General features: G+C 45.7%; 1 protein-coding gene across 1 annotated transcript in view; it reads right to left on the reverse strand.

Moving 5' to 3' along the window:
* Positions 1 to 6,653: 6,653 nt before the first annotated feature.
* The window catches only part of LACTB2 (lactamase beta 2), a 37,469-nt gene continuing 16,350 nt past the window's right edge, over positions 6,654 to 27,772 (reverse strand). The window contains exons 4-7 of the mRNA XM_073583877.1: positions 26,881 to 27,059; positions 22,182 to 22,330; positions 8,272 to 8,353; positions 6,654 to 6,873 (exon numbers count right to left, since the gene is read on the reverse strand). Coding sequence (XP_073439978.1) covers positions 6,830 to 6,873; positions 8,272 to 8,353; positions 22,182 to 22,330; positions 26,881 to 27,059 — 454 coding nt within the window. The 3' untranslated portion in view covers positions 6,654 to 6,829. The remainder of the gene's footprint in view (positions 6,874 to 8,271; positions 8,354 to 22,181; positions 22,331 to 26,880; positions 27,060 to 27,772) is intronic.

The following is a 27,772-nucleotide window of genomic DNA, read 5'->3' on the forward strand; positions in this document are numbered from 1 at the left end:
TCTAGCTGCCACGGAAAACGGCACCCAGGATACTGTGCAGAGGGACTGCAGACACAGAAGTGATCACTGCGGTCACTGCCCTGGTCCAGCTGCCACAGAAAACGGCAACCAGGATACTGTGCAGAGGGACTGCGGACACAGAAGTGATCACTGCCTTGGTCCTGCTGCCACAGAAAACGGCACCCAGGATACTGTGCAGAGGGACTGCAGACACAGAAGTGATCACTGCCCTGGTCTAGCTGCCACGGAGGACTGAACTGGACAAGGTGGAATATTTTTGCTGTTGTCTAATTCTAAGAGGAGTCAGTTCATATTACTACACTTGCAGCCAAATTGGAGCACTGCAGGTAAAATGTATAGCCTGTGCTGTGCCTAGAGCAGGGTCTGTATGGTGCCTGACTCTATGCCAGGCTTGCCAACTTTCAGGGATAATTGAGGGTGTTGTGTAAAGTGGGAGAGTTGGCAGGTATGATTTTTGATGTTCTTTCAATTCCTGTGTCACGCGCCGCCCACCTCGGATCCTGCACTCGGGATTTCTCAGTCTATACTTTCTTTGCTCTGAGATACCACTAACTGCTCATGCCTCTATTTGATTTCCAGGAAATTAATATTCCTTTATTATAGACGTAAATAACAAATCAGAAAGTTTGTAAAAAAAACAATCGATATTTTTTAACTTTGTATTCAGGCTGCGTTTAGACGCAGAGCTTATACTGCAGCTTTAAACAATAATAGCCGTGTGCAGCTGAGTGTGAACGCCGCCTAAAACGCCTTGTTATCTCTCATTACACTGGTTAATCTAGAACACATTCAGATTGCAAGATCTTGCCAAAACTAACACTCCTTGGATTCACGTTTCAATGACAATTTATTGCAGGTCGGTGCCCAGTAAATTGTTTTATCTGATTTATTATAGGGATCTTATTTCCATTGTTGTTTTATATTCTGATTTATTTGTAGTTATGTATGCCATTTATGACTTCACGGCTTTTTATATTAGAACACTGCTAAATACAGCTGACATCTGAGGGCTGAAAGTTAGTTTTAACCCAATTGTGGCCACTAAACGACTACTGATCAGCAACTTATTTATTGATTGATGGTTTAATAAGCTGTTTCCAGAGACAGACCGCTCCTCAGATACACTGGGGACGATCAGTAGTATAGCATAGGATGCCATTGTTCTCGGCAGCACAAGTCCTGTTTGTATTTTCTGCCCATTTACACTTAAAATATAGGGGAATCCTGACAGTGTGCCCATTGCACAGCATCATGATTCAGCAATCTGCACTAATCACATGGTTTCTAAAAAGAATTTATTTTGCGCTTGGAAAACCCATTTAAAGTAGCACTCCTAGTAATTTATAACTGTATTGTATTGCAATTTTTTCAATTACATATCACAATAAAAGAAACATTTAGAAACTAATGGCTGCCTATTTGCCTCCGTAAAAAGCACTAGCAGGTGCCGATTCAATTTACATAGAGAAAATGTACACAAAATTATACGCTCTTTAATGGGAACCCAAGGGTACAGCAAAACACCTACTGGAGATTGTACAAACTGTAACAAAAACTTAGGTAAACAGATTACATCTAATTGATAATATTACTACAGAAATAAGAGTAATGCCAAAGGGTTCAAGTAAATATTTTCAATAAAAGCGCCATAAAATGTGTTGCAGCCATTGCAGGGTCCTACAGAACAACTCCTATTCAATGTGTAGCATTCAATGCCGGGTACTGCAGTACAGTTCCTATTTATAGAGTAGTTGGCGCTGCTGGGTAGTGCAGTACAGCTCCTATTCATTGAGTAGGTGCCGCTGCTGGGTAGTGCAGTACAGCTCCTATTCATTGAGTAGGTGCCGCTGCTGGGTAGTGCAGTACAGCTCCTATTCATTGAGTAGGTGCCGCTGCTGGGTACTGCAGTACAGCTCCTATTCAATGCATAGCTGCTGGTGTCAGGTGTTGCAGAACAGCTCCTATTCTCTTCATTAGGATCTGTTCTCCAGTACCCTGCAGCGACCCCTATGAATTGAATTGAGCTGGGAATTGCAGAGCCATTCACTGTGTTTACATCGGGCCACTAACGGAACTTATAAGAAATTATCGTGATCATCGATATTTTCTGAGTGGAGAACTCTTTTAAGGGAACCTGATACATTCTGTCCAGTGTTGGACTCAGGTGGCAAGGGCCCACCAATATCCAACTCCAGGGCCTCACTTTTCAGCTACATGCACATGTGACATTATCCTCAATCACAAATTTATATAATAATTAACTGGGTAGATTGATAAATGAACAAGATGCCGCCTTTGTCTGTACATAGTGATTCAAGTATATTGTGCCAAATACTGTTCATATAAGAGGGTGGTGGCCCACTCCTGCACAGGGGCCTACCAGAGGTTTCTCCTGTTCTCCTGTGGGCCAGTCCGAGACCGATTCTGTCTGATCCAGTGGCAGCATGTGTCAGACACTGACTGCATGGTTTAAGCCATAAATGTTTAACATAGTTTAATAGCTGCTGGGAACCAAGGAGCAAAGGAGACTAGTTAAATAGGTGAGTAGCCCCAGGTAGCTTCTCCATGCCCACTTCCATGGAGTGACAAGTTTCTCCAGGGCAGTGTCGAGGAGAAGCCGCTGGTTACCCGCCTGTCCAACTAATCTCTCATGCGTCTCAGTTATTAACCTATGTTTCTTAAGAAGTACAGTACAGATCTGCCAGTAACCATGCTTTATGTGCCTTTATGTAACAGACTGCCTTTATGTATCAGACAAAGCAGCTAGGAAAGCCACAATTTCAATCTGATCTCCTTAACTGAAACACCATTCCCAATCCACTATTGGAGAAGTTATTACCAGCTAAAGGTGTCCTGCAGGGTGATGTATTCAAGGGTTCACTTACTTTTCCTCCCTGCATTTTGAACGTTTAATTGCTATATTCAATAAAAAAAATATGTGCGTGGTACAATTTGAATGAATGTCATCGTTGTAAGTTGAGTTAGATCGTGTTTGTCAATAACTGTCACTTACATAACAATCAGGCCACATTTTATTAGATACAAATTTTCCAGTTACTTTTAAAAAGGTTCACTTACTTTTGTTTACAACGGTGTCAGTGATGCCAGGAGTGGACGGCTGCTTTGGTCACCATCCGTAACACTTCTACCATTATAGATGAAATATTAAGCTATTCTCAAAAATACTCTCGGAGACAGCCAAGCCTCACCCTTGAGTAATGTTAGAAAGCAAATCATTTCACTGTCGTGATCCGATTACAACCACTTATTAGGTAAATATAGAAAACACGTAAATGAATGCAGTGAAGGATGCATAGAAACATGAGACAACTGAACCCAAAGTGATGCATTACGCTAGTCCTACACGAGACAGTTGTCTGTCGAATGACTGGTTGACTCCATTTATTCGAAACTCTACCATAAGTCAGATAGGACAGAGGAACAAGTCCCTGTCAAAACCCTATAACAGTTGCTTACCTCCCCATGTGAATAGTTCATCAGATCATGTTAAAATCCAACACCCTTGACCCCGATTTACCTTAAAGTCTACCATTAGGGCTTTCTTTGAAAAATCCATGTGAATCGTGTTGACCTACAGGACCATACAAAGTCACATGTACAAATGCAAACTTTTACCTAGATAAACATTAAGTCTTGGAAACACAAGCTATTATTACACTTTCCTAGAATATCTATCCCAACTCCATAACAGGTTGATGTGTTTGTGACCTTCAAGCTTCCCACAGGTGCAGAAGCAAATACAAAGATCCAGATCCAATATTGCATTTACCCCTGTTTTTCCCACCTTTTCATTTGTGCCTTTCTTAAGCCTATGTTTTATGTGTTTGCCTGTTTATTTTTTTTGTTCACCATGATGGCAGTGGTTTACAGATGATGTCGTACGATCCATCATGTGCGACTGTATAACAAGTTACAAAATTTGTCGCAAGTGTACTCCAGATTTTATGTACAGCAGTCTTTTTTGCAATTTTTGTGACAGTTTTAAAAAAAGATTTGACTTTTTGCTCTAAAAGTTGCAAAAATGGTTAAAAGACAAAAAAAAACCAACTACCTTTGTTGAATCTTCACAAAATTAAAGATCTGGAATTTTGATAATTTGGAGAAATAAATGTTAGTAAATACCACAAGATAAAAAAAGAAAGGTGACTTAAAAAATGCAAATGCTGAATGGGGCCCTCAGGGTTAGGCCCAGTTTACACCACATTTTTGCCACACATTCACGGCTCCATCTATAGTTCCATCTGAGCCCCTGACAAAGTTCAGACAAGCCCCTGAAAAAGCTATAGACTTAACTTACAGAACCAAAAATATACAACTTCAGACTCCATTTGAGTTTTTCTTGGATTTTATTTATCTGTGAAATCGGAATCAATAACGTAGCTGCAGTACAGACTATTATATCTGGGTACACAAAACTAAAAATGTAGTTAAAAATACCGTAAAAAGGCTTAAAAAAAAAAAAACAGCTTCACAGATTTTCGATAAAAGGAGGCTCATTTGTTTGATTTCCTTTTGTCATTATTATTATGCTTTGCTTATATAGCGCTGTCTTATTCCGCAGCGCTTTACAGACATGTTGCAGTTGCTTTGTGTGTTATTCTTTTATTCCGTAGGGAACTGCTTCTCTAGCGATTCTAAAGAAATTCAGGGTAAGCCACAGTTGAGTGTGGGCACCATTGCTTTACCTTAGGGTGTCACCCTCTGCGGTCAGGCAGGGACAAAACAGGGTCAGAGAAAGGCTTTTCCTAGTAGTAGGAAAGGTATTGGGAGGGCGGCTCACATTGCTGTAGATAGGGAGGAAAGCACTCCACAGATGAAGCTGTACTAATATGGGCTAGTGAAGGCAGCAGAACTCTGGGCACACAGACCTCACATCCCGAATTTATTAATGGGAGGGATACACCCACAGGAGAGGAATCTGAAACTTGGGTCAGGCTGCAAAGTACATACAGTGGGTACGGAAAGTATTCAGACCCCTTTAAATTTTTCACTCTTTGTTTCATTGCAGCTGTTTGGTAAATTCAAAAAAAGTTCATTTTTTTCTCATTAATAATGTGCACTCTGCACCCCATCTTGACAGAAAAAAACAGAAATGTAGACATTTTTGCAAATGTATATGCTGCTGTGTGGTGTTCACAGAGAAGAAAGAAGGAGCACAAGGTTGCTGCTGCGGCAGCGAGTAGGCTGGCATCCTCGCATGGAGGGAGGACGGGAATCATGCAGGGGCACCAGCCATTCACATTACAATGGTTTAGTTTTAGAGACAGATTCTGTTACGCACACAGGTGGCGCACATTGTTTGTGGACCCACTGTGCTTCAGACCGGACCTACCTGGAGGGGCATGACTAAGCAGCTACCTTGGTGTTCAATGGAGGCTCTAGTGGTGAGGCCAGGCTTGTGCAGCAGGTAGCTGCCAGGTGCCACTCCATAGCGAGGTCTGGCAGCAGCAACTGACCCCAAGCCGTTAATCCAAACCTCTGGACAGAGCAGGACATCCCATTAACAGGGTTGAGACTGTGCAGTCTCCAGACAGCAGACGTGATGGCCACAGGGAAAGGTTCAGACTGTGTGGTCTCCGGATAACAGCTGGAACGGCCATAGGATAGCAGACAGAATGGACATAGGGACAGGTTCAGACTGTGCAGTCTCTGGATAGTAGACGGAATGGCAACAGGAAAAGGTCCAGACTGTTCCGACAGGATGGCCACATTGGTCTCAGGAAACAATTCAGGTACGGCCGCTGCAGTTTCAGGGTACGGACACAGGAGCAAGGACTAACTATACTGAACTAACGGGACACAGGAGCAAGATGAACAGACTAAGGACAGTGGACCTGGCAATATACAGCTGCACAACCCTAACACATAACTATAGCGGTTGCTCAGTCGACTCCCTAGGGCAGAGGGAGTATTTTATACACGATGCCTCCCAGCTATTGGCTAGGGGCCATCTCGCAGATGTACTACAATGTACTGCATTTAGTATATGGCACTGGCCCTTTAAGAACAAGAGCGTTTTAGGCTCGCTGCAGACACTGCGCTGCGTACACAGAAGCAGGGGGCAAGAGGCAGGAGCATGCCGAAGACCACGCCGGGGCTGTGAGTAAGCTGGCGTCACCACATAGAGAGATGAGGGGAAACCATGCGGAGACGCCAGCCGACATTACAGATTCAAGTCTTAAATGATTGAATATTGATGACTATCAACTACTATTGGCTATTCTAATGACAGGCCATCAATTCTCTAGAGCTGCGAACGACATTTAGGTCCTGAATGGCAAATCTGACTTCTTGAGAAAAATGTAGGGATTTATCACTGTGTTAATAGGGGGAATTGTCATTCAAAGATCTGAACAAACTTCTGACAACCCAGTGACCCCCTTGTCAGTCCACATTCTCTAACCCTTGACAATCAGGGTTCAGGCGGCTGTACTAACACTTGCGTCAATCACTCCGCAAAATGCAGACGTGACAGCGTCCTTGTGCAGCTCAGCGTGCTCGTCCGCACGTCCATATAACATGCTAGTCTGAACGAGCCCTTAGGGCGCCACTGTGTAGCTGCTCAGTTTGCCTGCAGTGACCATAGCAGAGATCTCTAAATAATTCCTACATTTTTCCGCTTTACTTATTTTATTGAAAATATAACTAGTCATTATTACATCACATGTTATTAGGTCAAATACAATTAAACTACTTAAATCTTCTTTAAAAAGTTTTAAAGAAATTCTGGGCGTTTTCCGTTCAGTGACGCGTTTTGCAGATTCATTCGGACTCCTTTGCTGCTTCCTTATAAGTGACTTTTCCATCTGATACTTGGTGATGGTTCTTGTACTGGAATTAAAGGAATATACCAGTGATTACACCTCCTACAGGAATAATCAAGATTACTATTAAATCAAAGCAAGAGTGATAAAAGATTAAGAGGTGTGATTGTGAGGAGGACACTAGTGAGAAAGGCCACCAAGACCCTAGAAATTACAAGCCAATATGGATGACAGCTGAATATTTGTGCTATAGCTGTAACTGGGGCTTCACCTGTCACACCTTTATTATTACTGCGAGAGAGCAGCTATGATGGAGGGGAGGCAGAACACAAAACTGGAAAAAGAACGGGGCCCAACATAAGGAATACAAAATAGTTAAAAAAATAGAACAGAGCACATTAAATTGAGAATGTATTGCAAATTAGTTCTCCCTAAGGCCTCTTTCACACTTCAGTTTTTTGCATCAGTCAAAATCCGCCAAAAGGACGGATGGCGGATCCATTTTAGTACTGATGACAACGGATGCCACCCATCCGTTTTTTTGACGAGAGAGAGAGTTTTTTTTTTTTCTCCGGCACCCAGAAAGAATTTCGGGTTAAATGAGTGTCTGGAGGATCCGCCAGAGAAAAAAACCTTGCAAGCTCCGTTTTGAAATCTTTGAGGATGGTGACGGACAGCAACTTTTGGCGGATCCGCAAAAAAAACGGATGCAACGGACGGCAATCCGTCACAATCCACCATTAATGCAAGTCAATGGGGAAAAAACGGATCCTCAAAAGAAAATTGCGGATCCGTTTTTTTTTCAAAACCTGGCGGATTGTGACTGATTGTAAAAAACTGAAGTGTGAAAGAGGCCTAAGAAGGAAAAAATGCTTTATTGCTAACTACTGAAGGTAGCTATCCTTTAAAGGGGTTGCCCACTACTTTTCCATTGATGATATAATACAATAGATCATCAATATAAGATCTGTGATAGTCTGATAACATGGGGGATATCACCTCCAGGGGCACCTGGATGCACACAGTGTATGGAACAGAACAGTACAGCAGCTCAGCTCCTTACATACTCTATTATCTTCAATAGGAGCAGATATACAGTACCTGGCCACTGAACGGAGTTGGAAGTAATAACAGCTTATCAGTGAGGATGCCGGCTCTCGGACCATTACCGATCTGATATTGATGCCACGGATTTACAAAAGGCAAAAGAGGCTTTAAATAGGAAAAGTTCTATGTTCTGAATAAAATATTAACATTTTGTCCATCAGAAAATATACTATTGTTGATCTAAGTCAAACCCTGCAGGGGACCAAACATATACTGTTCCCACGAATGAATGATAATGGAGCATGTGAAAGTTGGAGGTGATATGATGGTAGCACAGGCAGCGGAATCCAGAAGAAAACGACAACCCTGAACAGTTAGCAGTCACATCAAAGATCAGACTGGAGATTATAAAACCTACTGATTTTGCCTTCTTTCTTTAGTTTGTGTAAATGGTGAGTTAGGTTGATTTCTGCAGCTTCATGCAAATACTCCGGGATATCCTGTAGGAACGACAATATTTTGAGAACATATTTTAAGGCCCAATAAAAAATACAACTCTAACAAAACATATCCATCTTATATAGAACCTGCTTTAAAACACAAATCATCTTGATGGTTAAAGTGGCACTCTAACACATTGTTTTACACATACAATGGTAAATCATCAGCAACATTCATACCAGATTAATTGCATCCATGCACTATGAACCCTTTCATTATAGAGACCTGGGACATGCGATTTCTCATCAGACCAGTACATGCTCTCCTGTGTGGACAGGGAGTCAGTCTCTGACTTCCTCTTATCTACAGGATTAATTCATCACCTATAAAATCTCTCCTGGCAGCTCACATCTCTACCCTCCTTGTCAGATTCTGCCCTATGCGTTTCTTTGTATGCTGTTCCTCCTACTTTAGATACGAGATCAGTTGTATAGTACATACCGTAAATTCTTTTCAACAATTGGGTGTAGATCACTTTGCTGGACTCACACTGTCTGCTTACACGGTCTGTGCGCTGAATTTACAGTATATCCAATGTTATGTAGTTTTAGCCTATCTTGTTGCCTCCTGCTTGTAAGCACTGACAGGTTAAAACTTATCGCAAGCACAAGGCAGAGGAAAAAGACTGAAACTGCTTTACATACAGTAGGATTCACTGAGACTCTGCTTTGTGAGTGGAGGACAGCTGTTCTATGTCACTGAGCTATCACTGCTGCTATTAGATAGGATTTAAAGCAAGTATAATGCAAAGCCAGAAACATCAAGAGAAATTAATTCCTATAATAAGGGAAATACATCAAAAGAAGGAATCACTATGGTCAGAAATGACACACTGAGTAAAACATTTATACACATGGCATACATTAGAGACAGATGCTACACTATTCTTTGATATGTTCCATAAGAAAACACATTGCTGGAGTACTGCACTAATACAATTCAGAAAAACTAGTCCATTTAGTCAAAAATATTTTTTAATGCAGACTGCAGTTCTTACATTATCTTTGCAAACGTTTCTCAACAATTCTCTGCCAATTGGGCCCCCTAGTGGTTGTACTGAGATGATAAAAAAACTGTAAAATCACACTGCAGTTTTCCCAAGGTATTCGAGAGCTGTGTATTCTCGCTACGCTGATGGCCAGACAGATCTTCCTACACACAGCTGCAGGATATTCAGAAAGCCTGAGACAACGGCAGGCTCCAGCACCGCACAGAAGTCTTATTAGCCATTTGTGGCCAGAAAGGCTTCTGTAATGGCAACTTCCTCTGGGCACTCACAAGCAGCAGAGGTCCAGGGAATCTTGTGGAAGTTTTAAGTTATCCATACAAATGAAATTACAGGCACACTGAACACAGAAAATGCACAAGCAGCAAAATAATCCCAGCAAATACTCCCTTAAAGGGAATCTGTCAGCAGGTTTTTGCTATGTAATCTGAAGACAGCATGAGGTAGAGGTTAAAGCACAGATTTCAGTGATGCCTCTCTTATCAAGTTCTGTGGTTTTGTTAGCTTGCAATGACTGTTTTACCACCAGGAGCTGATCATTGCTGGACACAGCAGCTCCGACACACCCCCTCCTGTCGTAGGCGCCTCACCGTCATTGGCCATTGTATATACAGATCCTGGTGGGGCGGGGTTAGCTTCCTCAGCTCTGCTTCAATCTAAATCTAAAAATGCTGATTGTGTCAGAACGGCTGCACCCAGTAATCTAAGTGATACATCACTGGATTCAGGGTCTCTTTGCCTAAATCACTCTGCTCTCAGATGAGGTAGCAAAAACCCACTGACCGATTCGTTTTAATAATTTCCTACTCTTTGACATGATTTTGTCTTATATTACAATGTAAAGGGAAAAATATAGGAAAAAAATCTTCCTAGTTGTTCAACAGTGTCCTCCTCGCTGTTCTGTGTGTGGCTGTAAGGGTTTATTCACACGAGCAGATAATGGTTTAAGGCTTAAACTTTAAGCGATAGTAACTCACAACCAACAAGCAATGTCACACAAGTACTATACAGGATGAGAATCATGAGGGACGTTCTACACCTCCTTATTGCTTATCATTGAACGAGCAATCTCCATGTACATTGCACAATCTTCAACAGGTGAACGAGAATTTTGTTGCTCACCTAAATGAGTTCATGCACGCTGAACAAGCTATTTTGGACACTCAGCCTATTACAATTATCGTGAATGATGGTCGTTAGAGTCGGACAAGTTATTAGCCAATGTAAAGGTCCCATTACAGATAGCGACGCACCAGCGATCCCGACAACGATATGACCTGGTCAGGATCGCTGGTGTGTCGCTACATGATCACTGGTGAGTAGTGTTGAGCGATACCGTTCGATACCCAAAAATATCGTATCGGATGGTATCGCCCGATACGAAAAAAAATATCGGGTATCGCCGATTCCGATACCGGAAGTCCCATTCAAGTCAATGGGACTTCCGGTATCGGAATTAAAAAAAGGCCTTTATTTCCTTGTTGGCTAATTCTACATAATTGAAAACAAATAAGAATCATGTAGAATGTATTGTGGGAGGTGGAGGAGACATTAAAAGCATAGTGGTTTATTCAAATCACATGGCATAGCATTAATTCCAATTTTTTTTTCCAAGACGTTCGGAGTTAAAAAGATATTGACTATGTTAACTTTTTTATATTTAGTCAGATATGTATGTTTCACAACTTCCATGCTCTTCACCTTCTTTTGTACTTCTCCCACACTTTCTCCTTCATGATCCGCAGCAGTAGCATTTTTTTCCATCAACTTTTTCTTCACCTTATTCATCTTCTTCACCTTCTTCCCATTAATTTTTTTTTTCCATTCTTCATATTCTTCTTATTCAGCTATTATTAATTTTCATATGCTATTTCTTCATCTTCTTCCTATTCTTGTTTTTCTTCATTTTCTTATGGCGACAGGCATTCCTGTAGTACTTATCTATAAAAGTTATAAGATTACACCTTACGTTCTACCTGTCACAAAAGATTTACAACAGGATTTGTCCGCGTTCAGTTTGGCCTGCAGCAGCAGGCATTTTCCAGGGGCACCACGAGGAGGAACGGACTCACCACCATGTACTGCTTAGTCTTCTTCTGCTTATAATTTTGATTTCTTCAATGCTGATTTTTTGTCTTATGCTTAATGTTCTTCTGCTTTCTGTTCTTCTGCTTTTGCTTCTTCTGCATCTTGTTCTTCTGTCTTTTGTTCTGTATCTTGGTGGTTGTCTTCATGCGAGAACCAGCTGACAGTACTGGAACCCGTAGTGGCAGCAGAAGGAACAATAGCCAATGGCACTACTGAGGAACAGCTGACGGTGCTGGACCCCGGTTACTATGCAGGAGGTACCTGTGCTAGAAACCACTACCAAGGACCAGCTGACGGTGCTGGACCTCGGATACCGAGATGGAGGCACCTAGGCCAAAGGCTGTGGCGAGAACCAGCAGACAGTGCTGGCACCCGGATGGGTAGCAGAAGGAACAAGAGCCAATGGCACTACTGAGGACCAACTGACGGTGCTGGACCACGGTTACTAAGCAGAAGGTACCTGTGCTAAAAAGCACTACCAAGGACCAGCTGACGGTGCTGGACCTCGGATACCGAGATGGAGGCACCTAGGCCAAAGGCTGTGGCGAGAACCAGCAGACAGTGCTGGCACCCGGATGGGTAGCAGAAGGAACAAGAGCCAATGGCACTACCGAGGACCAACTGACGGTGCTGGACCACGGTTACTAAGCAGAAGGTACCTGTGCTAAAAAGCACTACCAAGGACCAGCTGACGGTGCTGGACCTCAGATACCGAGATGGAGGCACCTAGGCCAAAGGCTCTGGCGAGAACCGGCAGACAGTGCTGGAACCCGGGTGGGTAGCAGAAGGTACCCATTGAAAGCAAAGTAGCCAGGCCGCAAGCCGGCCGCAGTTACCGAAACCCACAGTCCTACAGGAGGTCCCTGTCCCATTGGCACTACGGATCCAGCCTTCAGTGCCAGTTCCCGCAGCCCACATAGGAGTCACCTAAACTGCAGGCACCGTAGAGTCGGCTAACCCGGCCGCAAGACGACAGGACAACGGATTGGTGGCATAGTGACCTTGACACTACCCGGAAACAGCAGGCGTGCTGGAACCAGGCTGGGCAACAAGGAGTCCCCGTGCCAAAGACACTGCCGAGAACCAGCTGACGGTGCTGGAACCCAGATGGGTATCAAAAGCTACAAGAGCCAATGGCACTACCGAGGAACAGCTGACAGTGCTGGACCACGGTTACTAGGCAGGAGGTACCTGTGCTAGAAAGCACTACCAAGGACCAGCTGACGGTGCTGGACCTCGGATACCGAGATGGAGGCACCTAGGCCAAAGGCTCTGGCGAGAACCAGCAGACAGTGCTGGAACCCGGGTGGGTAGCAGAAGGTACCCATTGAAAGCAAAGTAGCCAGGCCGCAAGCCGGCCGCAGTTACCGAAACCCACAGTCCTATAGGGGGTCCCTGTCCCATTGGCACTACGGATCCAGCCTTCAGTGCCAGTTCCCGCAGCCCACATAGGAGTCACCTAAACTGCAGGCACCGTAGAGTCGGCTAACCCGGCCGCAAGACGACAGGACAACGGATTGGTGACATAGTGACCTTGACACTACCCGGAAACAGCAGGCTTGCTGGAACCAGGCTGGGCAACAGGGAGTCCCCGTGCCAAAGACACTGCCGAGAACCAGCTGACGGTGCTGGAACCCAGATGGGTATCAAAAGCTACAGGCTGGGCAACAGGGAGTCCCCGTGCCAAAGACACTGCCGAGGAACAGCTGACGGTGCTGGACCACGGTTACTAGGCAGGAGGTACCTGTGCTAGAAAGCACTACCAAGGATCAGCTGACGGTGCTGGACCTCGGATACCGAGATGGAGGCACCTAGGCCAAAGGCTCTGGCGAGAACCAGCAGACAGTGCTGGAACCCGGGTGGGTAGCAGAAGGTACCCATTGAAAGCAAAGTAGCCAGGCCGCAAGCCGGCCGCAGTTACTGAAACCCAGAGTCCTACAGGGGGTCCCTGTCCCATTGGCACTACGGATCCAGCCTTCAGTGCCAGTTCCCGCAGCCCACATAGGAGTCACCTAAACTGCAGGCACCGTAGAGTCGGCTAACTCGGCCGCAAGACGACAGGACAACGGATTGGTGGCATAGTGACCTTGACACTACCCGGAAACAGCAGGCGTGCTGGAACCAGGCTGGGCTACAGGGAGTCCCCGTGCCAAAGACACTGCCGAGCACCAACTGGCGTTGTTGGAGCCCAGGGACAATCATGGTGTAGGCCGAGGCCTACTTGGTGGTAGTTTTAGATTGTTTGTAGGCTACAACAGACTGTCAACGTGCTCCAATTAGGCATCTGTCTCCACTCTGTTTCCAGGATTTCACGTGACCACCAACACCGCCAGTTTATGCGTATAGTAGCCGTCTGCCCAATCCACACGTGTTGCTGTGTTACTGGGATTCTGTAATGTCAGCAGATCCCCTGATGTGTGTCTGCCACTGTCTCCTGCTCTGTCCACCTTCCCACCGCTTGCACCCACCGCTTGCAGTGGGAAGGTGGACAGCGCAGGAGACAGTGGCGGACACATATTGGGGGATCTGCTGACGTTACAGAACCCCAGTAACACAGGAACACGTGTGGAATGCGTGGACGGCTACTGTGAGCAGGAACTGGCGGTGTTGGAGGTCAGGGGAAATACTAGAGACAGAGTGGAGACAGAGGCCAGATCAGAGAATGTTTAAATCTGAAGTAGTTACAATTTGGAGGCAGCAGCAGTTTGCCCTCCACACAGCAGGGGATCAGCTGACGTTACTGACCCCCACTTTCACATGAACGAGTGTGTTTTTCTGTATGGAAGGCACTTCCGAGCAACAACTGACGATGTTGGAGCCCAGGGATAGTCATTTTGTAGGCTGAGGCCTACTTGGAGGCAGTTTAAGATAAGACGTTGTTTGAATTTGGAGGCAGTAGCAGTTTGCCCTCCACACAGCAGGGGATCAGCTGACGTTACTGAACCCCACGTTCACATGAACAAGTGTGTTTTTCTGTGTGGACAGCACTTCTGAGCACCAACTAGCGTTGTTGGAGCCCAGGGAGAACCAGGGTGCAGGCCGAGGCCTACTAGGAGCCAGGTGTAAAGCTGAGGTATTTTGACTTTGGAGGGAGCAGGACACTTTGCCCTCCACACAGCAGGGGATCAGCTGACGTTACCGAACCCCACTTTCACATGAACGAGTATTTTTCTGTGTGGACAGCACTTCTGAGCACCAACTAGCGTTGTTGGAGCCCAGGGAGAACCAGGGTGCAGGCCGAGGCCTACTTGGTGGCAGTTTTACAGTGTTTGTAGGCTACAACAGACTGTCAACATGCTCCAATTAGGCATCTGTCTCCACTCTGTTTCCAGGATTTCACGTGACTACCAACACCGCCAGTTTATGCGTACAGTAGCCGTCTGCCCAAACCACACGTGTTGCTGTGTTACTGGGATTCTGTAATGTCAGCAGATCCCCTGATGTGTGTCTGCCACTGTCTCCTGCTCTGTCCACATTCCCACCGCTTGCAGTGGGAAGGTGGACAGCGCAGGAGACAGTGGCGGACACATATTGGGGGATCTGCTGACGTTACAGAACCCCAGTAACACAGGAACACGTGTGGAATGCGTGGACGGCAACTGTGAGCAGGAACTGGCGGTGTTGGAGGTCAGGGGAAATACTAGAGACAGAGTGGAGACAGAGGCCAAATCAGAGAATGTTTAAATCTGAAGTAGTTACAATTTGGAGGCAGCAGCAGTTTGCCCTCCACACAGCAGGGGATCAGCTGACGTTACCGAACCCCACTTACACATGAGCGAGTGTTTTGTCTGTGCGGACAGCACTTCCGAGCACCAACTGGCGTTGTCGGAGCCCAGGGAAAATGAGGTAGTAGGCCGAGGCCTACTTGGAGCCAGGTGTAAATCTGAGGTTTTTTGACTGTGGAGGGAGCAGGACACTTTGCCATACACACAGCAGGGGATCAGCTGACGTTACCGAACCCCACTTACACATGAGCGAGTGTTTTGTCTGTGCGGACAGCACTTCTGAGCACCAACTGGCGGTGTCGGAGCCCAGGGAAAATCAGGTAGTAGGCCGAGGCCTACTTGGTGGCAGTTTGCGATTGTTTCTAGACTACTACTAACTGTCAACGTAATCCAATTAGGCCTCTGTCTTCACTCTGTTTCGAGTATTTCCGCTGGCTTCCAACCACGCCAGTTGCTGCTCTGAAATGCCGTCTGCACAACCCACACTTGTTCCTGTGTTACTGGGGTTCTGTAACAGCAGCTTCTCCCTAGAGGTGAGTCAGGCAATGTCTCCTGCTCTGTCCACATTTCCACTACAAGTAGTGGGAATGTAGACAAAGCAGGAGACATTGCCGTGCTCAACTCTGGAGATGAGCAGATGTTACAGGACCCAGGTACCACAGGATCAAGTGTGGATTGTGCAGACGGCACTTGAGAGCAGAAACAGGCGGTGTTGTAGGCCGGAGGAAAAACTCAAAACAGAGTGGAGACAGAGGGCAAATCAGAGAACATATTAAATCAGAGGTAGTCAGAAGTTGTAGGCAGCAGGAGAGTTTGCCGTACACACAGCAGGAGATCAGCTGACGTTACCGAACCCCACTTACACATGAGCGAGTGTTTTGTCTGTGCGGACAGCACTTCTGAGCAACAACGGGCGTTGCTGTAGCCCAGGAAATAAAGTTCAGGTCATAGAAACATGAACACAACAGGAGACCTGGATCCTGTTGCCAGCCAATTATTTATTCTGGAAGAGGACTGGCAAATTCAGGTGAGATCCAGGCCTTGTTCATTTTCACAAAAGTAAGCCGGTCAACATTATCGGCGGATAGTCGCGTGCGACGGTCTGTTACCACACCACCTGCAGCACTAAAGACACGTTCCGATAATACACTGGCAGCAGGGCAAGCCAGCACCTCCAATGCATACTGGCTAAGCTCTGGCCATGTATCCAGCTTAGAGACCCAATACTTGAACGGGGAAGAGCCGTCTGGGAGAACACTAACAGGGAACGACAAGTAGTCTGTCACCATCTGACAGAAACGTTGCCTCCTGCTGACTGGAGCCGTCTGTGATGGTGTAGCCGTTTGTGGCGGTCCCACAAAACTTTTCCACATTTGGGCCATACTGGCCTTGCCTTGTCCGGCGGCACTGCCTCTGCTACCTCTTTGTGCAGAGCTTCCTCCACTGCCTCTACCCACATGGCTGCTTTGAAAAGCACTACCAGCAACACTTGTGGGGGGAATGGAGAACATGATGGCCTGCACAAGTGTTTCTTGGTACTCCCGCATTTTTCGTTCCCGGTTCAACTGTGGTATGAGGCTTTGAAAGTTGTCCCGGTAGCGAGGATTTAGGAGGGTGTACACCCAATAATCAGCCGTGTGGAGAATGTTGGCGATGCGGCGGTCATTTAACAAGCACTGCAGCATGAAATCAACCATGTGCTGCAGACTGCCAACTGGACCGGAAACGCTGTCCCCAGCTTGAGGCAGCATCTCTGCCTGCTCAGCATCACCCCACCCTCACTGTACACACTGACTACTAGAGCCTTGTGTACCTCCCTCCTCTGGAGAGATGTGTTCCTCCTCCTCCATTGACTCCTCGTCATCCTCCTCACCAAGTGTCCCCTGCCTGGGCCTTTGTGTGGAAGCACGTTGCGCAGACTTGCCAGAAACAGATGGCATTTCTGACTGCTCATCCTCGACCTCTTCAAAAACCTCCTCACTTAGTGCTTGTAAGGTTTTTTGAAGCAGACAGATGAGGGGGACAGTCATGCTGATTAGTGCATCATCTGCACTGGCCATCCGCGTGGAGTCATCGAAGGCACGCAAAACTTGGCAGATGTCCCTCATAGTGGCCCACTCAGTGGTGGTGAAGTGTGTCCGGCGCACAGTGCGACTTGTTTGCGCCTGATGCAGCTGGTATTCCATTACTGCTGCCTGCTGCTCACACAACCGCTCCAACATATGTAACATTGAATTCCACCTGGTGGGGAGGTCACATATGATGCGATGTTCTGGCAGGCGGAATCGGCGTTGCAGAGATGCAATGCGCGATCTTGCCATGCTGGAACGCCGCAAGTGAGCACACTCTAGGCGAACCTTGTGCAGCAGTGCATCAAGATCCGGATAGTCCCTCAGAAAGCTCTGCACGACCAAATTGAGCACGTGTGCCAGACATGGTATGTGAGTGAGGTTGCCTAGGCCCAGAGCTGCCACTAGATTTCGGCCATTGTCACTCACTACCAAACCTGGCTGGAGATTCGCTGGCACAAACCACATATCGCTCTCCTGCTTGATGGCATTCCAGAGCTCCTGTGCTGTGTGGCTCCGATTCCCCAAAGAAATTAATTTAAGGACGGCCTGTTGACGTTTGGCCACACCTGTGCTCATATCTGGCCTAACAGGCTCACGCAGTGCTGATTCCGAGGAACTAGAGTAGGAGGAGGACTCAATATGTACAGACTGCATTCCTGCAATCCTTGGAGTTGGCAGAATACGTACAGAGCCACTCTCCAGATCTGTACCCGGCTCCACAACATTGACCCAATGGGCAGTGAGGGAAAGGTATCGTCCCTGTCCATGGCTACTGGTCCACGCATCGGTGGTCAGGTGGACCTTGCTACTGACGGCGTTTAGTAGCGCATTTTTAATTTTTCCCTCCACATGCTTTTGCAGGGCAGGGACAGCTTGCCTGCTGAAATAAAAGCGGCTGGGCACATTGTATTGTGGAACTGCCAATGACATAAAGTTCTGGAATGTGTCAGTCTCCACCAGCCTGAATGACAGCATCTCAAGGGCCAGTAGTTTGGCAATGCCGGCATTCAGAGCCAGTGCTCGGGGATGGTTTGCCGAGTATGGCCGCTTTTTCTCCCATGCCTGTGCTACCGATTGCTGGTGAGTGGCCTGGGAGGGTGCTGATGACTGCGAACGTGGTTCAGTGGGTGGAATTTCACTGGGTCTCTGGACAACAGTGGCAGTGGTTCTTCCATGGCGTTCCAGTGAGGAAGCCGAACCAGCTGTGTGTGAGCTGGAGGAAGAGGCCCCAACACGAGCTGAAGAGGTGGTAGGTGCTGCTGAAGGTTGGCCTACATCTTCAGTGTGTCTGTGTAACTCCACCTCGTGCTTGGTACGCACATGTTTCCACATATTTGTGGTATTGAGGTTGCTCACATTTTTCCCTCGTTTCACTTTCTGATGACACAGCTTGCATTTGACAAAGCAAATGTCATCTGCAACTTTGTCAAAAAAAGACCACGCACTGCAAGTCCTGGGAGCGCCCGTTTTGTGTTTTGGAAGAGGATTGCTCCTCACGGGTGCCAAAGTGGAGGCTACAGGCAACCAAGTCTGCCCTCGCCCTCTCCCTCCTCTTTTGGCCGTTCGGGGAATCTCTTCCTCAGAGCTGCTCCCACCACCTTCCTGTGGCTGACGCCATGATGGGTCAAGGACCTCATCATCTCCACTCCCCTCTTCAAGCACCGGCTGGTCCTAGGTTGTCTCGCCAGCACCGTACGCACCAGAAATTGGCAACTGAGTCTCATCATCATCTGATGCATACTGAGGTGTGCTGACCATAGGCACTGGCCCACCCGCCTCTTCAGATTCAGAGGGACAAAGCAGTTGCGCATCACTGCATACTCCCTCTTCTTCACGCTCTAGAATGCTGCTTGGCTGGCCACCTCTTTCCAAGCCAACAGATTCTGAGAACAGAAGTAAAGATTGAGATGGCTCCTGTCCAGGGCTCTCAGACTGCCTGGGCAATTTGGCAGGTGGTGAAGAGACAGATGGTTGCTCTTCAGTGCTCTGGCCTTGGGAGGATGCGGAAGTCATTGAAGTGGATGCGTTAGCTGCCATCCATCCGACAACGGCTTCAATTTGTTCGTCACGCAGCAGTGGGGTACGGCGAGGTCCTACAAAGCTGCGCATGAAGGACTGTTGCCTGGTAAAAGTGGGGGATGCCGGGTCACTGGTGGCCGCAGCAGATACCAAATCCCCACGTCCTCTCCCTGCTGAATCCCCCCGTCCTCTCCCTGCTGAAACTCCACGGCCACGACCACGTGCCTTACTCCCTGCCTTCTTCATCTTGGTAGACTGATAAAGATAGGCAGAAAAGTAAAAAAGGGGTGGCTTAGTGTTCTTATTCCTGAACACCTGCTAACCAGTATAAGAAACACTAATTTGGCTAAGAGTGTGTGTACTACACTTTAATATGATCTAATGTGGCCTAGACAACTGTAAAGTCGAGTGTTTGGTGAACTTTATTTCCTTTTTTTTTTTTGGGTGGGGGGAAAGGAAAGGATGTGACCAAAGTTTGAAAGCTATAGTATCACAAACTTTTTGGAGCGATTACAATGCAGGTAGCTAACCTACAATGCAATTGATGAGGCTCCAAAAAATAGGGTGATACTAGCCTGGCTGGCCCTGAAGGGCACAAGCCAGCAAAAAGGCTCCTCTATCTAATCCTATATAGTGTTTAAAACCAACCAATGACAATGGATGCGGTTGGAAGCACACTAATATAGGAGCAAAAATCTGGCTAAATTTGCTGCAAAAAAAGGACTATGTATGAGGCAGTGACGCACGCTGAGCGGACTACAGCTAGCGGTGGCTGTAGAACACACTGCAACGTGAGCTGCACTCACACACAGAGAGACCTATCAGACAGCCAAAAACAGTGCAGAGAAATGGGCTATAGCACTGAAAGGCTGCTGAAAGGCTCCGCTGTCCACTCCTTTAGTGTTTGCAACCAACGTATATGGATACGTATGGAAGCACACTATACAGGAGAAAAAAAAAGCAGCAATAAAAGAAAAATGTGTATGAGGCAGAGACACACGCTGGCCGGCCTACAAGCAGACGTGCCTGCAGGACACACTACACAGCGTGGGTCTGCACTCACACAGCCCTTGCAGACAGCTGTGAAAACAGCGCTGCTAGGGAAAAGCAAGCTACAGTGGTGGTTTATGTAGCCTGGATAAAGCACAATATTGTTTTTAGAATCGCTATTTCTAACTGTCCCTCACAGTCTTCAACAGCAGCCTGTCCCTAACTGAATTCACAGCAGAGTGACCAGAAATGGCGGCTGCAGCGCTTTTTATAGTGCATCATGACATCATTTCAGCAGCCAATCACAGCCATGCCAGTAGTTAACATGCCTACATGCCTAACAGGATATGCCCACACTTCTGAGGATCCCCATTGGCTGAATCAAATCGAGCGGGCTCCTAGCATTATGGGAACTTCCGATTCCGGTATTCGATATGAAAAAAGTATCGGAACTCCGATACAGCTAATATCGGCCGATACCCGATACTTGCGGTATCGGAATGCTCAACACTACTGGTGAGCTGTCAAACAGGCAGACTCACCAGAGATCAGGACCAGCGAGGACGCGGGTAACTAAGCGCGCACGTCGCTTAGTTACCCGCTGTGTACCCTGGATACCAGCGTCCTCGCGCTGGTATCCAAGGTAAACAGTGGGTAGCTAAGCGCGCGCGGCGCTTAGTTACACGCTGTTTACCTTGGATACCAGCTCCCAGCGAGAGCACGCTGGTATCCAGGGTACACAGCGGTTAACTAAGCGACGCGCGCGCTTAGTTACCCGCTGTTTACCTTGGATACCAGCTCCCAGCGTCTGCTTACAGCGCTGGGAGCTTGCTGATTGATGGTCTCCTGCTGCCACATGCAGCGATGCGTGCTGGCCAGCGGGAGACCAACAATCAAAAAAAAGGCCCAGGATATTAGAGCAAGATCAGCGATACCCGGCGGGGGGCCGGCCGCTGATAGGTGTCACACACAGCGAGATCGCTGCTGAGGTCGCTGTTGCGTCACAAAACTTGTGACTCAGCAGTGATCTCGCTGAAGGGGGTTTTACACATAGCAATATCACTAGCGATATCGCTATAACGTCACCGATTTTGTGACGTTATAGCGATATCGCTATGTGTGATACTTACCTCCGACCGGCTACCCCGCTGTCCATCGCTGATCGCGCGAGAATGTCCGGCTCCATTTCTCGTCGTCAGCTTCCTGCTGTGCTTCCTGCTGTGACGTCTGGATCGCTGTGTGTGAAAGGTGAGTATCGTGCGCTGCGTCACTGCTGCATCGCTGTGAGGCCTGTCTGTGTAACAGCTCGCTAGCGATCATTTAGCGATGCACCAGCGATCCTTACCGGGTCGGATCGCTGGTGCATCGCTAAATGTAAAGGGGCCTTTAGTGTGACGGGGGGCTTAAATGCACCTTACAACTAGCTACAGCAAAAAAACAAAACGAAAAAAAAAAAATCCATGCTGTGCCCTGTCTGCAGCACAACAAAAGCTGGCTTCAGGCAGCAACTGGCCAAAAATGGTACTGAGCAGCAGGAGATTAATCCTTTTGTTCTCTACAAAACTTAAGCAGGTCATACTAGATGGGATGTTGTCCAAACGATACTTCAGCCAATCGTTTTGACCGACAGTCATCTCAGCCGACTCTCCCATACACAGAAGCGATCATACTGCAGTGTTCCACCATATGAAATGGCTTATCTTCAAGAGAACAATGAGATCAGCAGTCCGAACATGCACAATCGACAGCTCCCCTGACCGTCGGCTGATACTAAATATCACCCAAGCTATTCCATCACTGTGTGTGAGAAGCCAGCCGAGAACGGTTATAAACCGCACAGTATTTCAACCACAGTAGTCGTCACCTGAACTGTCACCTGCTTTGCAAATGAGAGGCTCCAGGACTTAGCACTAGCGTAGTCACTTACCTTGTACACAATTTTAACTAGTTCCATGGCAGTCAGAGATTTCTCAGAATTCTCTTGTAATGTTTGAAGAATTTGCTGTTCCCTAGCTTGTCTATGTAAAATGTACTCCTGAATTTTAGCTCTTGCACCTTCAACAACTGGGCCATGACCTGTAGGTAAAAAAAAAATAAAGGTATAAATGAACTCTGGTAATAGCTCATTGAAGAAACTGAGCAAGAAATGATGGATGCAATTAAAGGGGTTTACCAAGGATGTGATAAAGTGGCCCTGTTATGTAATTCAAACAGCAGCCTGTACTTTTTGCATGTCAGGATGGGTTGCAGCAGTCTGAAGAAACACACCGCAGTCTCAGCTGCCAGAGAAGCTGTATTGTAAACACATGTACCAGTAAGCTGCCGGAAAAAAACTGTGACAGGAGAAGAAAAAAATCTTTTTCTTCTTGGCTGACTGCACACGGAGGATTGAGGCTTGAGAAAAAAAATCCTTTGTGCTCAGTCAGTCAAGGAGAAAATTTATTTCTTCACTTGTCACAGCCATACTCCCCGAGCTCACCTGCATGTGTGCTTACAACACAGCTCTACTGTCAGTTGAGACACAGGTCTGCGAGCAGTGTTTCTTCTGATTGCAACCCATTCTGACACATGACTAGGATGGGCTGCAGTTTACATTTGGCAACAGGGGCTATTTTATTACATTTTTGCAAAACACTTTTAAAAACATCCAGAGGGTATAAGTAGAGGACCCTGAAAAAATGGAATAAGCAGAGACCCAAGAAGTTAATGGAAAATGTAGTTAATGATTTAGATAAAGCTTCACTTTCCTATATATACAGTCATGGCCAAAAGTATTGACACCCCTGCAATTCTGTCAGATAATATTCAGTTTCTTCCTGAAAATGATTGCAAACACAAATTCTTTGGTATTATCTTCATTTAATTTGTCTTAAATGAAAAAACACAAAAGAGAATGAAGCAAAAAGCAAAACATTGATCATTTCACACAAAACTCCAAAAATGGGCCGGACAAAAGTATTGGCACCCTCAGCCTAATACTTGGTTGCACAACCTTTAGCCAAAATAACTGCGACCAACCGCTTCCGGTAACCATCAATGAGTTTCTTACAATGCTCTGCTGGAATTTTAGACCATTCTTCTTTGGCAAACTACTCCAGGTCCCTGATATTTGAAGGGTGCCTTCTCCAAACTGCCATTTTTAGATCTCTCCACAGGTGTTCTATGGGATTCAGGTCTGGACTCATTGCTGGCCACCTTAGAAGTCTCCAGTGCTTTCTCTCAAACCATTTTATAGTGCTTTTTGAAGTGTGTTTTGGGTTATTGTCCTGCTGGAAGACCCATGACCTCTGAGGTAGACCCAGCTTTCTCACACTGGGCCTTACATTATGCTGCAAAATTTGTTGGTAGTCTTCTGACTTCATAATGCCATGCACACGGTCAAGCAGTCCAGTGCCAGAGGCAGCATAGCAACCCCAAAACATCAGGGAACCTCTGCCATATTTGACTGTAGGGACTGTGTACTTTTCTTTGAATGCCTCTTTTTTCTCCTGTAAACTCTATGTTGATGCTTTTGCCCTAAAAGCTCTACTTTTGTGTCATCTGACCAGAGAACATTCTTCCAAAATGTTTTAGGCTTTTTCAGGTAAGTTTTGGCAAACTCCAGCCTGGCTTTTTTATGTCTCGGGTAAGAAGTGGAGTCTTCCTGGGTCTCCTACCATACAGTCCCTTTTCATTCAGATGCCGACGGATAGTACGGATTGACACCGTTGTACCCTTGGACTGCAGGGCAGCTTGAACTTGTTTGGATGTTAGTGGAGGTTCTTTATCCAACATCCGCACAATCTTGCGTTGAAATCTCTTGTCAATTTTTCTTTTCCGGCCACATCTAGGGAGGTTAGCCACAGTGCCATGGGCTTTAAACTTCTTGATGACACTGCGCACGGTAGACACAGGAACATTCAGATCTTTGGAGATGGACTTGTAGCCTTGATATTGCTCATGCTTCCTCACAATTTGGTTTCTCAAGTCCTCAGACAGTTCTTTGGTCTTCTTTCTTTTCTCCGTGCTCAATGTGGTACACACAAGGACACAGGACAGAGGTTGAGTCAACTGTAATCCATGTCAACTGGCTGCAAGTGTGATTTAGTTATTGCCAACACCTGTTAGGTGCCACAGGTAAGTTATAGGTGCTATTAATTAAACAAATTAGAGAAGCATCACATGATTTTTCGAACAGTGCCAATACTTTTGTCCACCCTCTTTGTTATGTTTGGTGTGGAATTATATCCAATTTGGCTTTAGGACAATTCTTTTTGTGTTTTTTCATTTAAGACTAATTAAATGAAGATAATAATACCAAAGAATTTGTGTTTGCAATCATTTTCAGGAAGAAACTGAGTATTATCTGACAGAATTGCAGGGGTGTCAATACTTTTGGCCATGACTGTACACAACTTAGCATCCTCAACATACCTGATAATCTTACAAATGTGTATGTACACACAGTATAGAGTATACAGTATGTAGGAATATAAATAGCAACAAGGAGAGGGTAATGAAAAAACCCACAGAGCATATACCCTTAAAATAGATTTTTATTTAAATAAACTAAATAGATAGGGAACATAGACGCTGCTGAGCACTGGTGCAGGGAAAACACTAGCAAATACAAGATGCAGAAATCAGTAGATAGCAAACAAGAGATTCAAACACACGTCCTAAAGTTCTGCAATATTTAGAGGGTTTGGATTTCCCTAGTAAACTAAACAGGAGAGACTTGGAAGCAAGTAATACACTTACATGTGTGAAACGCTGCTTGTTGTAGTAGTGTCCCTGCCGCCCCTACGCACGTTTCGTTAGAACTTCATCAGGAGATGTGAGATGAAGTTCTAACGAAACGTGCGTTGGGGCAGCAGGGACACTACTACAACAAGCAGCGTTTCACACATGTAAGTGTATAACTTGCTTCCAAGACTCTCCTGTTTAACCCTCTAAATACTGCAGTACTTTAGGACTTGTGTTTGAATGACATGTTTGATAACTACTGATTTCTGCAGCTTGTATTTGCTAGTGTTTTCCCTGCACCAGTGCACAGCAGCCTCTATGTTACCTATATATTTGTTTTAACTATTTAAATAAAAATCTATTTTTATATGCTCTGTGGGTTTTCTCATTACCCTCTCCTTGTTGCTATATATATTATCTGAGTTTTTTGCCCAAAATCTGTTTCCTTATATGGGTACATTTTTTATATGGAGTATGTAGGAATATGTAGCAACAACAATCTAGAAACTACTGCTAAATGTAAGCAGCAGATAAATTTGACCAAATTGCTCCATTTTGGGTTGGTGAACAGCTTAGGGACTTCGTGATGCTCGCATGCTAAAAACATACAGAGCAGAGGAGAGAGGCTCCATCGGAAGTCAGTTGTCACAAAGGAGGTTTTCAAATGAATTAAAAAGCTGCAATCAATCATTTGTCTCAGCAGTCTTGTGTCACAAACTGCTGAGGCCAGTGATTGCTGCAGCAGTCATAAGGAATATGTTGCATCATAGAATCATAGGATGGTAGAGTTGGAAGGGACCTCCTGGGCCAGCTGGTCCAACCCCCTGCTCAAAGCAGGATTCAGTAAATCATCCCAGACAGATGTCTGTCCAGCCTCTGTTTGAAGACTTCAATTGAGGGAGAACTCACCACTTCTCGTGGCAGCCTGTTCCACTCATTGATCACTCTGTCAAAAATTTTTTTCTAATATCTAATCTGTTTCTCCTCCCATTCAGTTTCATCCCATTGCTTCTAGTCTTTCCTTGTGCAAATGTTGTGCATTCTTCCTTCTACAATGTGACAGCCTTCTGTTAGTAAGCATACAGTCTAGATCACGTAAAGTCATTATCCCCCTCTACTCCTCTTTGGTCAGACCTCATCTGGAATACTGTGTCCAGTTTTGGGCACCACATTTTAAAAAAAGACATCAACAAATTGGAGCAAGTTCAGAATAGAGCGACCAGAATGGTGACCGGTCTGCAAACCCTGTCTTATGAGGAAAGGTTGCAGGATTTGGGAATGTTTAGTTTGCAAAAAAGAAGACTGAGAGGAGACTTAATAGCTGTCTACAAATATCTCAAAGGCTATCACATTGTAATACCATATGTCACTGGAGGATCGACTATAAGGTGCCCTTATACAGAGGAAGTGTCTTGACCACTGCAACAGAAGTAGGGGTAAAAAAATAATTGGGATGTTAACATGCTTGATCAATGATTTCCATAGAATACGTCCCACTGCTAGAGGTGTCTGGCAGCAGGTTATTTCCCTCTATCCATTAAACGGAGTCTATCAGCACAGAAGGCACTCGGTGCCCCTTGGCGTGGCCAAACAGTTCATTGCACCTTCCCACCTACTTGTTTTTCATCCTGTAAAGCCTTTGCTGTCAATCAGGGAGAAGGCAGGCAGGAATACATGAATAGACAAGTAGTTGGTGAGGATGCGCTCTTTCCCCCCCCCCCCCCCAAGGATGTCTATGAGGGTTGGGGACAATAACTGGCTGCCAGATGAGAGATCAGCCGATCTGTGGGATCCCAGCCTTACAACAAGACTGAAGATTGTTAGGAGGAGTAGCTGACTTCCTGGGACACACAGAGACGTTATAGTCCCACGGCTGACAAATGACACACTAATATACTAACCTGGGTAAATTTTGTCAGCCTTCACATCAAGCAGCTTTTCCAAAGACTTCATGTAATCATACAACTCTTCAAAGACAGCTGTTCCTTCTCCAAGTATGCAGTCCCCAGAGAAAATAGCATTTTCTTCCAATAAAACCAGCGCCATGTGATCGTCTGTATGTCCGGGTGTGAACAGGACCCTGAACACAATACACAATGAAGGTGAAGGGCCTTTGTTGGTGGAGACATACAGATCAAGCTTACAGGATTACACTGGGATCTTCCAGAGCAGAAGTGCAGTGCAATGGTTTTCAGGGCAGAAGTGCAGCTTAGGAGCAAAGATTACGGATCAGAGCACTGAATCTGTACGCAGCTCGTGTGTATAACACACACTAGTAAGTTTATTTATTCATTATTAACTGGCTCTATATTCTTCTCATCCTGCAAGCTTACAGCGGTGGGGAAGGACGTGACTTTACACAGCCATAGCTGATCCCCTATGAACAAGGCAACAGGAGCTATACTACTCAATGATCATTATCCTCCATTATATGCCCGGCTCATCATCCAATCATGATAAACGAGCTGAATAATTGAATGTGTGGCTAACTATGTTACCTTATTCAGGTCAAAGTGAATCTACACTCAGCATTCAACTTTGTCAATTTTAGATTCAAAATTGTGTACTGTGGTAATTTCCTACAAATCGTTATAACAAAACCCATCTGTCCCACAGGTAGTATAAATTACCAGAAACAGCACTATGCACATGCAAAATAAAACATATATTTTATTGAAACATATTAAAACAGAAAACTGATGAAAACCTCTGTTGTAAGACACGAGACGCTAAATACATCCAAGAGCATAGACAAGTATGAAAAAATGGAGAGACAAGATAATACTTGACAAT

This window comes from Dendrobates tinctorius, unplaced genomic scaffold (assembly GCF_039654945.1).
Source record: "Dendrobates tinctorius isolate UK_male_01 unplaced genomic scaffold, ASM3965494v1 ptg000082l, whole genome shotgun sequence".
NCBI lineage: Eukaryota > Metazoa > Chordata > Amphibia > Anura > Dendrobatidae > Dendrobates > Dendrobates tinctorius.